We start from the raw sequence: 16,207 nt of genomic DNA on the forward strand, positions 1-16,207 counted from the left end.
ATTAAAACTATCATTTACTGTCCAATAAAAGAAGAGGTAAATTAAAAAAAAAAAAAAAAGCTCTGCAATAAGCAGCTTAAACTATATTCTTTAAATCTACTAATAAATCCTCCCACACCCTTCCCCATTTCTGCCCCCCAAAAAGAAGGGACTTATCTTTGAGCACATAAATACTTTTTAAAAAAGTGTTAAGCCTTTTAATGGAAGAACTAATTAATAAAAGCGGAGGAGCTGGGCTGGGAGGTATGGAGGACTATGCAGACACCGAGGAAGGAAGGGCCGAGGCTTTTTAACAATGCTGTGATGAGAGGTCTGGGGTGGGTACAGTTTACAAGCCCCTTAGGGTGTCACAGTGATAGCTTCAGTGGAGACTGGACCGATGGGCCCTCACTATTCTGGAAATCCATGGAGGCTGCAAAGTACAAAGCCTCCAGACAAGGAGAGTCTAGAGAATCTAGGAAGCAGAACCTACCCATGTAAATACCTCTGAGGGCAAGGCAGGAAAAAGATAACAAACAAATCGGGCTGGGTGTTAGTGACATGAGTTCAAGAAAATAGTTTGCTTTCCTCTTAACACTGGCATGAGAAAAACAGTACAGAAAACACTGTGATAAGTGACAAGGGATACTTGGTGATTGGGGAATCTTGGAGACTGATAAAATGGAAAGCCAGTGCCCTGTATAAAGGAGGGGACCACTGCCCAGCTCCAGTTAATGTTATGTTAAAATGTGAGCACCTAAATTATTAAAAATATATAGATTGCACAAGCCAAACCAAGCATTTCTGTGCCCTGTGTCCTGTCAGATGGCTAGCAACACACAACCCCTGACATGGAGGTGGTAGATCACACTTGAATTGAACAGTGATGACAACTAGGAGTCTAGACTGACACTTACCGATCATATACAATTAATTCATTTGCTGTTTGGTACCTAAATCAAGTAAGTCACCAGCTTTCTAATGACCACCAGGAGCTAACCACTCTACTGGTTTCCTTACCCTCATTGGATGGATATCGGCATACGGCGGCTTTCCCTCAGCCATTTCTATGGCAGTTATTCCCAATGACCAGATATCCGCTACACAGTTGTATCCAATTTCCTGAATCACTTCTGGAGCCATCCAAAATGGTGTTCCTATCACTGTGTTTCTTTTGGCCATGGTATCCTAAAACAGAGAAAAGTAAAGATCAACACTAAGCATTAAAACTAGTGAAAAGAGACTTTTCCAACAATAAGAAGCATCTTATACTTGGGAATACATATAAAGACCACAGTCAATGCACAACTGAGCAGGTCACAAAAGAAATTCAAATGACCTAAAAACGTAAAAGACTCTCAATTCTTAAAACACACACATTAAAAAACCTGCAAAAAATAACAAACACTAAAATGAGGTTGACAAAAACTTAAAAGGTTAATAATAACGAGTGCTAACAACAGCACAGAAAGTCAGGCACTGGAATAACGTTACTAGAGTATAAATTGGTACAATATTTGTGGGCAATTTGGCAATATTTATAAACTTTAAATGTGCATATCCTTTGATCCAAATCTTTTTCTAGAAATGTATCTTATGTGCAGGTGCCCAAATATACATGCAAAGGTATTGGAGAAACATCTGTAGTAGAGACGGAAAAACAAAAAGGAAACAACTCAAATGACCATGTAAAGGGGTAAATTAAATACAATAAATATCCACTGTATTTTTTTTTTTTAATGATTTATTTAGGGCTGCCTGGGTGGCTTAGTCAGCTGAGCATCCAGCTCTTGATTTTTGGCTCAGGTCATGATCTCAGGCTCTGGGGATCAAGCCCCAAGTCCGGCTCCCCGCTAGGCAGAGAGTCTGTTTCTCTCCCTCTCCCTCTGTCCCCCCATCTCCTCGACCCCTACTCACACATGTGCTCTCTCTCAAATTTTTTTTTTAAAGATTTATTTATTTTCAAGAGAGGGTACATGCAAGTGGGGGGAGGGGCAGGAGGAGATAGAGGGAGAGAGAGAATCTCAAGCAGACTCGGTGCTAAGCATGCGACCTGATGTGGGGCTTGATCCCACAGCCCTGATCTCATGACCTGACCTGAAATCAGGAATCAGACCAACTGAAACACCCAAGTGCCCCATCCACCATATATTTTTTTTAAAAAAGAGATAGATTCATTTTCCTGGCATGGAAAAATGTACAAGGCATATTATAAAGAGAAAATCAGGTTGCAAAGTTATAGATAATTATATTGTCATATATATTATGTATATATGACAAAAGAGCAACCAATAAAAACAAGTATTGTTGTTACATGGATAGCAAAAGAAAAATCTCCATACCCACCGAACTATTAACAACGGTTGTATCTAGAAGATGGAATCACGAAGGACTTTCACTTTCCATCCCATATACTCCTATAACACTCTGATGAGTTACATGAATATATAGTAAATGTGCTATCCAAAAATTTGAAAAAGAAAAATCATATTTGTGTACATCTATGTACACACATAATTTTTCTTTTCATTATAGAATATATTCTATAAAATAGCATGTATACATAGAGAAAGTCTTAGTTTGGGTCTTAGAGAAAAATGTATGAATCTAGCTCACATAGGCAAATAGTTATTTGCCTACTTCCCCAGAACAGTATGGCCTTAGTGAAAGAGAACCTTTCTAGAGCTCTTGTATTTTGGAAAGAGGATTTTAAACAGAACTAAATATGCAACAGGACTTGCCATCACTCCTGTTCCTTCTGAAATGCCTATGGCTTCAGTTAGGCTAGGCCAGTCAGAAGCAAATGATAGGTAATATTTTTAAATCGATCTTACTTAGTTGGTCCTATGTAAAAACTAGCACAGGAACTAACTTATCGCTTAGTCATTTCCTTTGCTCCGAAACTTAAATTTGCAGTTTTCAAATGGGGCTACTCAAAAGATGTTTTCAAGAATTATAGCCTTAAAATACTCATTATTTAGAAAGGAGTATTTATGTATCTAGAAATTTTTTGAAAACTGAGAATAATGAGTAGATACTAACCTACCTTGATCTGTATGACAAAGTTATATTGGTGCAGGAGCATAACGTGGGAAAATATTAAATCCAGAAAAAGACAATGGCATTGTATGTGTATTTATATGTGTGCATACACCCACCCACCCACACACACACACAGCTTGAAGATATGATTAAAATGTCATTCCAAATTATAAGCAAAAGACAAAAAAGTGCTGGGCATCTGGCTGGTCATTTGCAAAATTCTATACTTAATTTCCTAACTTACATTTCTACCAAAGGAAGTTCAAATAGGTTGAAAATTTAAATACAAAGAACGAAATCCACAAAGTACTAAAGGAAGTATAGATGAACAGTTATACAATGTTGGAGCAGAAAAGGACTTTTATAGGTGACAGTGAAGGCAGAAACCATAATATAAAAGGGATATCTAGAATTTGGAACCTTCGGTATTTAAAGAAAAACCATAATCAAAGTAAAAAGATAACTAGCAAACTACAAAAAGACGTTTCAACATACATAACAAAGGATTAACAATTTTAACATATAATTTTTTTAAGTTTTGGTTTATCTTTTTCAGCAAATACTTTTTTTTTAAAAAGTCCAACACAATTAGCAAAATTAAGATGAACAGTTAAGTTACAAAAGAAGAATTATAAATGGCCAATAATCAAATATAAAGATATTTTTTCAAAATGATTTAAAAAATACAATTTATTGCTCATTTGGTATTGGCAAATTAAGGGAAAATGGGTATAATCTTTTTTTTAATTAATTATTTGATTTATTCATTTTAAGGAGGCCACACCCAGTGTGGGGCTTGAACTCACAACCCTGGGATCAAAGTTCACACTCTCTACTAAGCCAGACAGGCACCCCAAAAATGGATTTATTTATATTTATATTTATTTTATATTTATATTTATTTATATACTATAATTGGAAGCATAAATGTTTCCCTCAAAGCACTTTATGTGTTAATAACAAAATCTTTTGAAAGACCTGGTAATCACAAAATGGAATAAATTTCAGATTTTCTTTTTTAAACATCAAAGCAATTTTTGTGCCATTGCAATACTTTATTAAACTCCCTAACATAATCCAGGCAGATTTTAAAATAAAAACCAAAAAAAAAAAAAAAAATTTCTACCTAATACCAGCCCTAAACAAACAAAAAATATTCTTGCTACCATCCAAGAAAACTGTTGTGAATTTTTTTATGTATCTGTCCAGAACTGTTTCTATGTTTCTACATTTATGTCATATATACTTAGGTATTCTTCAAAATCAGGTAATTCTGTATTTCCTGTTTTGAAAACGTGGTTTTTGTCATTGCCATACACTGGTGAGGTAGGAAGAGAGTCAAAAGACTGTATCCGGGAACCAGACGAGGAGTGTTTTCAGTAAAGTAACTGCCAACTGCTACCCGGTTGAGATGGTGTTAGGTCTTATTCAAGAAAAGCAGTTGGGGGACGCCTGGGTGGCTCAGTTGGTTAAGCAGCTGCCTTCGGCTCAGGTCATGATCCCAGCATCCTGGGATCAAGTCCCACATCGGGCTCCTTGCTCAGCAGGGAGCCTGCTTCTCCCTCTGCCTCTGCCTGCCATTCTGTCTGCCTGTGCTCGCTCTCTACCCCTCTCTCTCTCTGATAAATAAAATCTTTAAAAAAGAAAAAAGAAAAGCAGTTGGGACTGAATTTTTCTTCCTTTTGCAAACACGATGAACAGAATTTCAACTTCTACCCTGTCATTCTTGTTTTAGCTTTTATTTTTATCAAAGTTAAACCACGGGACCTAAACCCCAGGAAAAGATCTAAAATAACCCAAGAGCTCTTCTGTAACTTAATGGTACCTTCCATTACCTTTTTACAAATATAATGAAATTGAGTATTTTATTGAAAAAAAAAATCACTAAATGAAAGGAATTCCTTCTCCAGACAGAACTGAAAGTTATCAAGAAAAGTAACATTTTTACTTACTGTAAGTTGACCTGCTACCCCAAAATCTGCAAGTTTTGCATGTCCTTCTGTATTTAGCAAAATATTTCCTGCCTTGATATCTCGGTGTATTTTTCTCATAAAATGAAGGTATTCCAGTCCTTTAAGCGTTGATTGTAATATTGTAGCTATCTCATCTTCTGTTAACTATAAAAAGAATGAAAGATTAAAATTCCATTAGCTTATAGCATTTTACATTCAATAAAGGGAAAAAAATCAGGTCCAAGCTCCCCTCCTAGAATGTAAGGTCTTCAACCTGTGGCAGCATTTGACAGCTTATACCACCACTCCATTAACCCCTTCCAAAGTTACATGTCCTGTCCCATCTCTCCCCAAACATTAGATTCACGTACCTGCCTACACAGCATCTCCAGCTGCAAACCTAACACGCATCATAAGCAGAACACATCAAAATCAAGTTCTGTACTTCTACCGCCACCCCACCCCACCCCACCTCTGTTCTTCCCACCATCTTCTTCCTCAGGGCAAGGCAGTTTCAGTTGCCCTGGCCAAACACCTTGAAATCATCCCTGGCTCTTCCCTAACTTCAAAATATATCCAAATATGTCCTCTGTAATCATTAATCACTCTAGTCCAAGCCAGAAGCATGTCCTGTCTAAACTATTCTAATAATTGCCTAATTGGTCTCGCTGCTTTTGCCCTTGACCCTGGGCAGTGTATTTCCCACGTGGAAGCCTGTTATAATCAACCTTTGAAAATGCAAGCCAGAGGGGCGCCTGGGTGGCTCAGTGGGTTGAGCCGCTGCCTTCGGCTCGGGTCATGATCTCAAGGTCCTGGGATCGAGTCCCGCATCGGGCTCTCTGCTCGGCAGGGAGCCTGCTTCCTTCTCTCTCTCTCTGCCTGCCTCTCAGTGTACTTGTAATTTCTCTCTGTCAAATAAATAAATAAAATCTTTAAAAAAAATAAAATAAAATAAAATAAAAAAAAAAAAGAAAATGCAAGCCAGAGCTGCTCAAAACCCTCCAGTCAACGGCTTCCTAAGCCACTCAAAATGAAAACCAGTCCTCACCAGAGTCTTACATGATCTGCTCTCCAGCTACCTTCCTCCTCTACACTTTCTACCTTGCTCATTCTGTTTCAGCCTTATAGCCTTCCTTACTGTTTCTCAAACACTCAAAGCACCCTTGTACTTCTGGGCCTTTTCACCTCACGTACTCTCTGTCTACAATGGTCTTCATCCAGAAAGTCAGAGAGGCCTTCCCCAGTTCCTTCCATTCCTAGATCATTCTCTACCCTTTATCCTATCTTATTGGTAAATGCAGTATTATCCCCATCTGACATATTATATGATATCTGTACACCTATTATGTGTTACCTTCCCTATTATGAACATAGCCCCATTTTAAAAATGTCTTTGGGGGCATCTGGGTGGCTAAGTTGGGTAAGGACATCCAGCTCTTGGTGTCAGCTTGGGTCATGATCTCAGGATCATTAGATCAAGCTCCATGTCAGGCTCCGTGGTCAGGGGTGGGGGGTCTGCTTGAAGATTCTCTCCCTCTGCCCCTCCCCACACAGGCACACAAGCATGTGTGCATTCTCTTTCTCTCTCAGATAAATACATAAATCTTCAAACTTATTAAAAATAAATAAAAAATAAAATGTCTTTGGCTTGTTTACTATTGTATCCCTAGCCCCCAAAAAGCCATCTGACATGTAGCAGGTCCCAAAAAAATGTTTGTTGAATGATGATGAATAAATGAAAAGAAGACTGCTGATCGACCAGAATACGTGCTCAGCCCACGCTGATTTCCTGTAGACCCGACTCCAGTGAGAAAACAAATGCAATCCATTAACTAACTCTCAGCCTCCCTTCTGACCAACAATTCACATTTAGAAGAGAGCATGCTGTGGTGCAAAAAAAAAAACAAGGGATCAGGGATTAGAAAGACCTAGTTTTTACCCTTGGCTCTACGTTCTAGCTGTGGGACCTACGTCAAACTTCTCTTGGTCTCAGTTTCTCAATAAATAGGACCAATAAAACAGGACTACCAGCTTTCTTCAAGAATGTCATGAAAATCAAATGATATAAGGAGTATAAGAATGCACATGGCTTAATAACTACCATGCTAACAATCAATAAATAGTTAATAAGCATCAACTATGAGCTAGACACTCTGCCAATAAAATTAAAGAGAGCTAATTATTAAGCATTTATTCTATGGTAGGCACTATTTTTGCAATCTCATTAAATCCTTACAAAAATCACATGAAATAAATACTATTATCATCACCATTTTACAGAAAATGAAGCTGAAGCACAACAAGTAATTTGTGCTTACAAATGACAGCACTCTCTCTGCAGGCCAAGCAAACACTACTGGCAAGGTTGCAAGCTGCAGGGTGGGTACTTCTGTGGCCTAAGAGAACAACGTTCATGTGACTGACTTACTGACGCCTTATTCTAACCAGTTAAGCTAATCAGTTAAGGGAGCACTGCCCAACGTGGGGCCCGAACTCATGATCCCAAGACCAAGAGTTGCACACTCCTCCAACTGAGCCAGCCAGGCACCTCTAAATTAATTCTGATAATATATTTTAACTATATTTATCCAATATATTATCATTTCAACATGTGATCAATATATAAAAAATGTAAAGTTTTTTTTTCTTCTTGTAATAATTCTTCAAAATCTGGTATTTTATACTTATAGCACAACTCAATTCGGACTAGCCACATTTAAAGTCCTCAGTAACCACACGTAGCTAGTGACTATCATGCTAGATGAGACGGAATTAAGATATTTTACAAAATAATGTGTAATAATTAAAGACCAGCACTTGATAGTTAAAAAGTAGATAAATACAATAAACTAATATTAAAACATGAAATGCACCATACCTGAAACAAAGTAATTTAATGCTGCACATAAGAAGGCCTGGAACAGAATTTTTTTTTTTTTTTAAGTGGGCTCCCTGCCCAACACAGAGCACAAGGTGGGACTTGAACTTCCTGGGGCCTGAGATCCAGACCTGAGCTGAGATTAAGAGTTGGACTCAACCAACTGAGCCACCTAGATGCCCCTGGAGCCCAATTTTTAATTCAATAAATTATTCAAGCTTTGGGACTTCTTTAAATATAACTTATGGTAAGATATAATTCCAAGCTAAAGAACTTGCTATTTGATTAGAAAAGCATACTAACTCTGAATAATGTAAATTAAGAAAAGGATATAGTCATATAGATAACCCAAAAGTTACAACTGAGTTTTTTTATTTTTAAATTATTATTATTTTAATTCCAGTATAGTTAACATATAGCATTCTATTAGTTTCAGGTGTAAAATACAGTGACTCATCAATTGGGTATATTACTCAGTGCTCACCATAAGTGTACTCTGAATCCCCAGCCCCTATTTCACCCATCCCCCAACCATCTCCCCTCTGGTAACCATCTGTTTGCTCCCTACAGTTAAGAGCCTGTTTTTTTGGTTTGTCTCTTTTTTTTCCCCTTTGTTCATTTGCTTTGTTTCTTAAACTCCACATGCGAATGAAATCATATGACATTCGTCTTTCTCTGGCTTATTTTGCTTAGCATTATACTCTTCAGATTCTTTCATTCTTTTTTATGGCTGAATAATATTTATAAACACACACACACACGCACACACACACACACACTATTTATAAACACACACACACGCGCACACACACACACACACACACCCAACGTGTTCTTTATCCATCCATCTACCAATAGACACTTGGGCTGCTTCCAGAATCTGGCTACTGTGAATAATGCTACAATAAACACGGGCATGCATATATGCCTTAGAATCAGCTTTTGTATTCTTTGGGAAAATACCCAGTAATGTGATTACTAGATCCTAGGGTAGTTCTATTTTTAATTTTTTTGAGGATACAACTGAGTTTTAAAATATTCTCACCTTAAATTCCTAGAGTGCCTCACAAAGTACAAAGTACTTTTCCATATTTAAATTAATTTTCACAAGTCTACAAATATTTAACATAGGTATTATTCCTATTTTTCTCATTAAAACAAACAAACAAAAAAAAACTAAAGGCTAAGATGTCTCTAGCTTCTACTTTTATCCATTCACAGTCCACACAGAAGCCACAGTTTATCACAGAAACCACAGTTTATCTTCTAAATTGTACATAATCAAATGTCTCCTTACACGCTTAGAACGTGGCAGTGGCTTCCTATTATAGTCAGAATAAAAGGCAAACTCATTACCGTGGCCAACAATACCAACAGAATCCGGGCCTGCTCCCATCTCACCTCACCTCCTGTACAGGTCCTCTCGCCTCTCCCCTCTCCTCACAGTGGCCTTCTTTGCGCCAAACCTGTTCTAGCCTCAGGATCCCTGCACTGCTTATTGCCCTACCTGGAATGTCTTTTAGAAGTCAAAGCTCCATCTTGTCATTCAAGTTTTACTTTAAATGTTACCCCCCTGAGTGGACTTTCTCAGCCATCCACTTTCAGGTAGCTCACTGAGCACTCTCTGCCAGTCCGTTTCTTCAAAGAAATGATCACTATCTGGTATTTCTTTTCTCGTTACCAACAGTTGGCTTTGTGGTTGCCCTACTAGAAAATGTACAAGCACAAAAGCAGGGTTGTTGTCTTCTTTACTATCCCTAGGGCTTAGAACCAAATTCTAGAAATATTTCCTGAATAAGCAACTGAACCTGAATTAGAACGCTTGACTCTTAGCTTTTATCCCAGTGATCACAGTAAGGGCAAATAATCTTACACAGAGGTTATTCTCTGATTAAAAGAAAGCAGAAGGGCACCTGGGTGGCTCAGTTGCTTAAGCGTCTGCCTTTGGCTCAAGTCATGATCTCAAGTCATGAGTCCCAGGATCGAGTCCCCGCAGCAGGCTGCTAGGGAGCCTGCTTCTCCCTCTGCCCCTCACCCCACTCTCATGCTCCCCCTCTCACTCTCTCTCTCTCTTAAATAAAAAAAATTAAAAATAAACATAGAATGCAGAGAAAATTAATCTGTGAACATGCTGGGTAGGGGGAGAAAACCAAATCTAAATTTAAACATTTAAAATTCATTGCTTCGCCAAGAGTTGATAGTCACTGTTTTCTCTCCCAAAACATGCTAAATATCATTGGCTTGGACTGGTGTCAAAAACACCACTTTCAGGAGACATCAGAAAGCAGAGAGGGAAAGAATCATGGGAAAGGGTAAATCTGACAGTCATCTCTGGATAGGGCAGTAGAGGAGTGCCCACAAATACAAGGCCAGGGACCAGCCCAAGCCCTTTGTTCTAAAAGGTAAACTTACCGTTTTATTTCGTAATCGAATGATATCAGACACAGAACCAGCCCCACAGTACTCCATAACGATCCACAAGTCCGTGTTCTTAAAATAACTGCCATAATATTTGACTACATGAGGGCTAAAGAGAAAATAATAATACAGATTAGAGGAATAACCTTCAATACATGAGAACTTCTCTGCTCAAAAGACCAATTACTCATATTTAAGGTTAAAATAGACACACTCTTGATAAAAATATAAATAACAAATAATATTTTTCTAAATAATAAATAACCAAAGTGAGAAAATGTATGGGTCCTTTAAGTTGCATTTCTAGATATACAGTTCATCCAAGGAAAAGAACTACAGCTATTCAAAAAGAAATAGTTTAGCATCACAGTACTATTTTAACAATGAAAACTTAGATACCATCTAAGTGTCCAACATGAGGGAGTTTAATTAAGAAATAATGATACAGACATATAATGGAATAACCATGAATCCAAGAAACATATTATAGAAGAATATTTGATAACATGAGAAGAGATCCTGCTTATAAGAAAGAAAGAAAGAAAGAAAGAGTACAGATTACATAATTGTAAGCATGGAGAAACTCCAAAAAGAGATATGGAAGGAAATGTATACCAAAGAGCATTTAACAATGATTATCTCTCCAAAGGGGAAAATGATGTTATCTTCTTTTTATTTGCATTTTTCCAAGAAGTCATATGTACTTTGTAATAACAAAAAAAACCACACCACAATCTATGATAAAAAGAAAATATTCAGGGTGCGCCTGGGTGGCTCAGTCAGTTGACTGTCCAGCTCTTGATTTCAGCTCGGGTCATGATCTCAGAGTCCTGGGATCAAGCCCTTTGTCTGGCTTCCCGCTCAGCAAGAAGTCTGCTTGTCTCCCTGTCCTGCTCCTCCCCACTGCTCGTGTGCAACTGTGCTCTCTCCCTCCCTCTCTCTAAAATAATCTTTAAAAAATATTTTTAAAAGAAAAGTATTCAGTATCAGACCTGGAATTTTGGGTCTCAAGCTTAAAGAGAGATACCAAATCAGATTAAAGAGAAAAGTCAAACATCCTATTAAAATGAAATAATCTGCCCACTGAGAGTTACAAGCTTTAATGGGTTAGATTGTTATCAGGGCTAAATAACGTTGCATAACAATCGGAGATGCTAAAAACCTACTCAGCTTCAGTAATGCTCAGAATTTCAAATGCCACTTCACCCTTGGGAAACATGCCAATGACAAGAACAGCAGGAAACACATACACACACAATTAATGGAGACATGGATGAGTAACTCTCTGCTCTCCCTTCCTTAAATTCCCGCAGTTATTTACTGCCTTTATAAGGCAAGTAATCTCAGCTACTTATTGCTGGAACATGTTCGATATAGTCCTTTATCGTTGGCTAGATTTTCTTGTACACATATATGCCTGGCCAGTCCAATTTGTCTATGAACTCCCAGAGGATAACAACTCTGCCCAGTATTTCTCTGTACTCTTCACCATGCTTAGCACAGAGGAGGCTCTTGGAAATAACTCTTCCTTAGTTAGAGATATTTGCATACTCTGTTTGAAACACAGCTCTTATGTAGCATATCAGAAGTGGCAAAGTCCCTTGGGGTGCCTGGGTGGCTCAGTCAGTTAAGCATCCACTCTTGATTTCAGTAGGGTCATGATCTTGGGGTCATGAGATGGGGCCCTATGTCAGACTCCATGCTCAGTGGGGAGTCTGCTTGAGATTCTCTCTTCCTCTCTCTCTGCCCTCCCCCAGTGCTCACTGGTTGTCTCGCTCTCTCTCTAAACTCAATCAATCAACTTAAAAAAAAAGCAGTGACATAGTCACAATGTGCCTACTGGAAGAGCTTCCATACTAAAACTCATAGCAGAGGAAAAGGAAACTGTCTACCTAACTCTGGGCAATCTGGTAAAGAAATACAAGGGTTTTGTCTAACAGAGAGTAACCGCAAGAGTGTAAAGAGTAAAAGAAAGGGAGGAAGGGAGAAGAGAAATAACTATATTCACAAGCCTGTGAGATCTAAGGGCTCCTAAGCAAATTTCCCAGTAGGCAGCCCCACCTGCCCCAATGCCAAAGCTTTACAAAGCTCTTTCTGTGGACCAGAGAGCTTCAGGAGGAAGGATGCGGCCTCAGATGCAACACGTTCTCATTCTCCTTTCAGCTCCCTAGAGCTGGCGTTGCCCCTGAACTTGTGCATCTCTCAAATTTAAACAGTAGTGGGGAAGCCTGCTCCACCAAGGCGACCAGCTCATGTTGTGACGGAATTTCAGAGCAAACCACGTGCTTTTCTGCGGTCTCCTGGTGGCCTGACTTCCTGCTTACACATTTGACGAATCTTAGTTCCTCAAAATATAAAATTCTTAACTACTCTGAGCTTGAAGAAATCTTTTTTAAATGTAGGAAGAAGAGTAATACATTAAAAAATGTTCTCTTTTTTAGATCTAGCTGACATTCTAACGTTTCTAGAGCTAAAAGTATTTGGATTATCTCTTCTTAGCTATCTCTGCAGTAATGTTTTCACAATAGGAAGTAAGAGAGATCATTATCAGGAGGGAAAAAAAAAAGTCAGCACCACCACCTTCTGCCTCTCTGCCTCCTCTTCTTCCTGGTTTTGAAATGGGCTTACTGAAAAAAAAGAAAAAAATCTATGCATAATAGAAACTATAAAAGTCTAGCTATTAAAACACACATTTTTTGCATCAGACTTTTTCCACCTGAACGCTCTCTTCCGCAAAACCTCTAAGTAAATGCATCCATACATGTTAAACTCTAGAGTCACAGCTAATTCAGAACTATGTTTTCCCCACGTGCCTTTACCTGTCACATTGTTGCATGATAGAGATTTCTTTGATTATCTCCTGCAGGTCTGATTCCACAGGAACTTGCTTAATCGCAACAATCTGACCGGTCTCTTTGTGAATAGCTTTGTACACGCTGCCATAGGACCTGTAAGTGGGGGGAAAGAGAACATTCACAAAGGCAGAGCAAGTCCAGAGAGTAAAAAATGGTTAAAAAAATAAAAAGCAACTCACAGTTCTAATTGATATCCCTAAAGGCCTAATACACTTATCCTTATCTACAGCTGCAAAACTGGAAGAGCTAAATGAAGTACTTTGGAAAAAACCTGTTAATTTCACATTTAACCTTTGCAGATGGATTTATACAAAATAATCACTATTACAGTAGCAACCGTGCATTGCGTGCCTGATGTCTGCTAGAAACTGCATCATCCCAATTCATCTTTACCAAAAAAAAAAAAAAAAAAAAAGGTCATGATCCCCATTTTATAGGAAAATGTGTGAAAGCTCAGAGGGTACAGGACTTGCCTATTGTCACAGAGATGAAAATTAAGTGGTCAGGCTGGGATGTGAATCCAGATGTGTCTGAACACAAGGTTTATGTGCTCCCCACATCTACCTGAGCTGGCATGCAAACAGTGGAGGTCTATGTGTTCCTGTGTTCACTCCAGTACAAGGTCCTTCCACCCCTGCTCCTCTTACTTGCAATAATACTTAAAACATTATGGCAACTAATCAAAAATCTAAGCCCCTTTAAATGCTAATATCAGGTGAACATGGCACATAGAAAGCCTTTTACCCCATTTTCCCATCTAATAAAATAACTTTAAAAATTTATGTGTCCATTCAATTTGGGCCTAAAAGAGCATGAGATTTAGAATCAAGAGACTTAATGATTTGAGTCCTACCCTCATGACATAACAGTCATCATTTACATACATATTGTGCCTCAATTTTCTTACCTGTAAAATGACAATACAAACTACAAGACAGTTGTGATGATCAAATGAGATACCATCATCACCCTACACTGATTACATTTTCAGTGGAAACCATGACAGCTGTCGGTGAAAACACACTGAGTAAGCCATCTTTCTTATTTCCCAAACCCATGTATTTCTTCACACTGTCCTGGCAAAAAATACATTAACAGAACAGTGTCCCCTGATACGTCAAAGTAGATGAGTGCTCTAGCTGCCAAAATGATGCTCCAGACCATTTCAATGTGAAAGTAACATAAAACTAAAAAAATTATGCAAAACACATAAAAAAAATTTTCATCCCATCAGAATCTCTTATGTTGGCAAAACTAGTATAACAATCCTTAAAAGTTACGTGATTTTTTTTTTACCCGGAGAAAGGCAATTGCTGGCCATGTGTGGAAGGCCTGCCTGCTGCCCCTTCCATCTTATGAAGATAAGTCTCTGATTCGTTGGGGTAGCAAAGGCTTGGTTCTAGGGGATAAAATACGGCAGTCCAGGAAGTCAGCCTTCCTATTCCTTCTGCCAGTGATTGAACTAGTAGTAAGCACAGGACCTAGATCTGGCCAATGAAATTTGAGGGGAATTCTGCTGAAGGGATCCTGAGAGAGGCTTTCTTTCCTGATGAGAGAGAAACACACAAGAAGGCCCACTTTTATCTGCCATTTCCTTTCCTACTTTGGTTACTGTTACGTAAGGCATGATGCGTGAAACTAAGGCAGCCATCTTCAGAAAAAGAAATACACAAATACTAAACTATTATCAAGCCAACCAACCATTCTGGAATCTTCCACCCCAACTCTATTATTACTTAGTTATTAAATGCCCTTATTGGTTAGCCATTGCTAGTTGGATATTCTGTTACTTCCAAAGTTATTCTTGATACACTAGGTCCCATATGTGTGAAGATGTCAGTATTTCACGTTCTCGTTGGAATCGGTTGTGCTCGATATAGAGTTCTTGGACAAAAGCTTTCCCTCAGCACCTTTTCTGCAGTTTTCCAGCTTCTATCAGCTATCATCGGATTATCAACTTTCACAGATTCTTCTTTACCCTTAACGTTCCACAATTTGACTGTAATGTAATTAGGGGTTGATTCATTTGGCATTTCATAAGCTTCTTCCATCTGAAGGCATGTTTTTCTTCAAGTCCGGAAATTCTCAGCATTATCTTTTTCTTCTCTATCTCTTCTACTATCTCCTTGTAGAATTCCTACTGGACCCATATTGAGTACCTCCTCAATCCATGCCATCCTCCTGATTTCTAACACTGTACTTCTCTGTCCCTCACTTCATGATCAGTCTCGTTTCTTTTAATTCAAAAATTCTTTCAGCTTGCCTAGTTCACTGTTTTTACAACTTATTGGGCTTCTAGAAGTTCAACCGTTGTCAAGATTCCCAACTTTAATTTTTCCTGGAGCCCTTCTGTTCGTGTTCATAACCTGGTGTTCATAACCTGATTATTTCCTCCTTTCATATTTTTGAAAATAATAAACAAACATGTTAAATCCCCTTTGAGATTCCTCCATTGTTTCTATGTCCTTGGATGTGATTTCTCCCATTTGCTCTGCTCATTATCCCATGGCAGTAGATTCCTTGTCTGGGTTTCCTTTTATCTTGAATGATTTCCCCCTACACAAAGCTGTCACAAGCATTTCAGGTCATGATGGTTCCATGGTTCTCTCAGCCTGTCATCTAGACTGTACAACTTAAACTTGGTCTTGTGTTAGGAGTTGGAGGTTTCTGCCTCTCCAGATCCCATACCTGAATGTAGTCCAGGCTCACTTATTATCAAACCAGTATCTCCATTTTTTCCCCAGGCCACAGGCAAATGATACTTTCTAGCAGTGATCAGGCAAATTTATTTCAGCTTTGGTTCACAGATGGGGGCGCCTCATCTTTCCCACAACTTCATGTAGAAGCTCACCTGCCATCTCCTGACAAGGACAGGGCAAGCCCTACTCTCCTCTTACTATTACATATCTTTTCCATCCCTGCTCCATAGCTGGCCACGTGTCCTTTTATTTAAAAATTTAATTTCCGCAGTGCCTGGGCGGCTCAGTCAGTTAAGTGTCTGCCTTCGGGTCAGATCATGATCCCAGGGTCCTGGAATCTGGGATCAGGCCCCATGTTGGGCTCTCTGCTCAGCAGGGAGCCTG

At 38.7% G+C, this 16,207-nt stretch overlaps 1 protein-coding gene across 3 annotated transcripts in view; it reads right to left on the bottom strand.

Annotated features, from left to right (window-relative positions):
* Positions 1-16,207, bottom strand: part of STK4 (serine/threonine kinase 4) — a 92,924-nt gene that overhangs the window by 67,768 nt on the left and 8,949 nt on the right. For all 3 annotated transcript variants that reach the window (XM_059133060.1, XM_059133062.1, XM_059133061.1), the window contains 4 exons: positions 13,089-13,217; positions 10,264-10,378; positions 4,974-5,138; positions 1,000-1,167 (listed from right to left, as the gene is read on the bottom strand). In XM_059133060.1, the coding sequence (XP_058989043.1) occupies positions 1,000-1,167; positions 4,974-5,138; positions 10,264-10,378; positions 13,089-13,217 (577 nt within the window). The remainder of the gene's footprint in view (positions 1-999; positions 1,168-4,973; positions 5,139-10,263; positions 10,379-13,088; positions 13,218-16,207) is intronic.

This window comes from Mustela lutreola, chromosome 9 (assembly GCF_030435805.1).
Source record: "Mustela lutreola isolate mMusLut2 chromosome 9, mMusLut2.pri, whole genome shotgun sequence".
NCBI lineage: Eukaryota > Metazoa > Chordata > Mammalia > Carnivora > Mustelidae > Mustela > Mustela lutreola.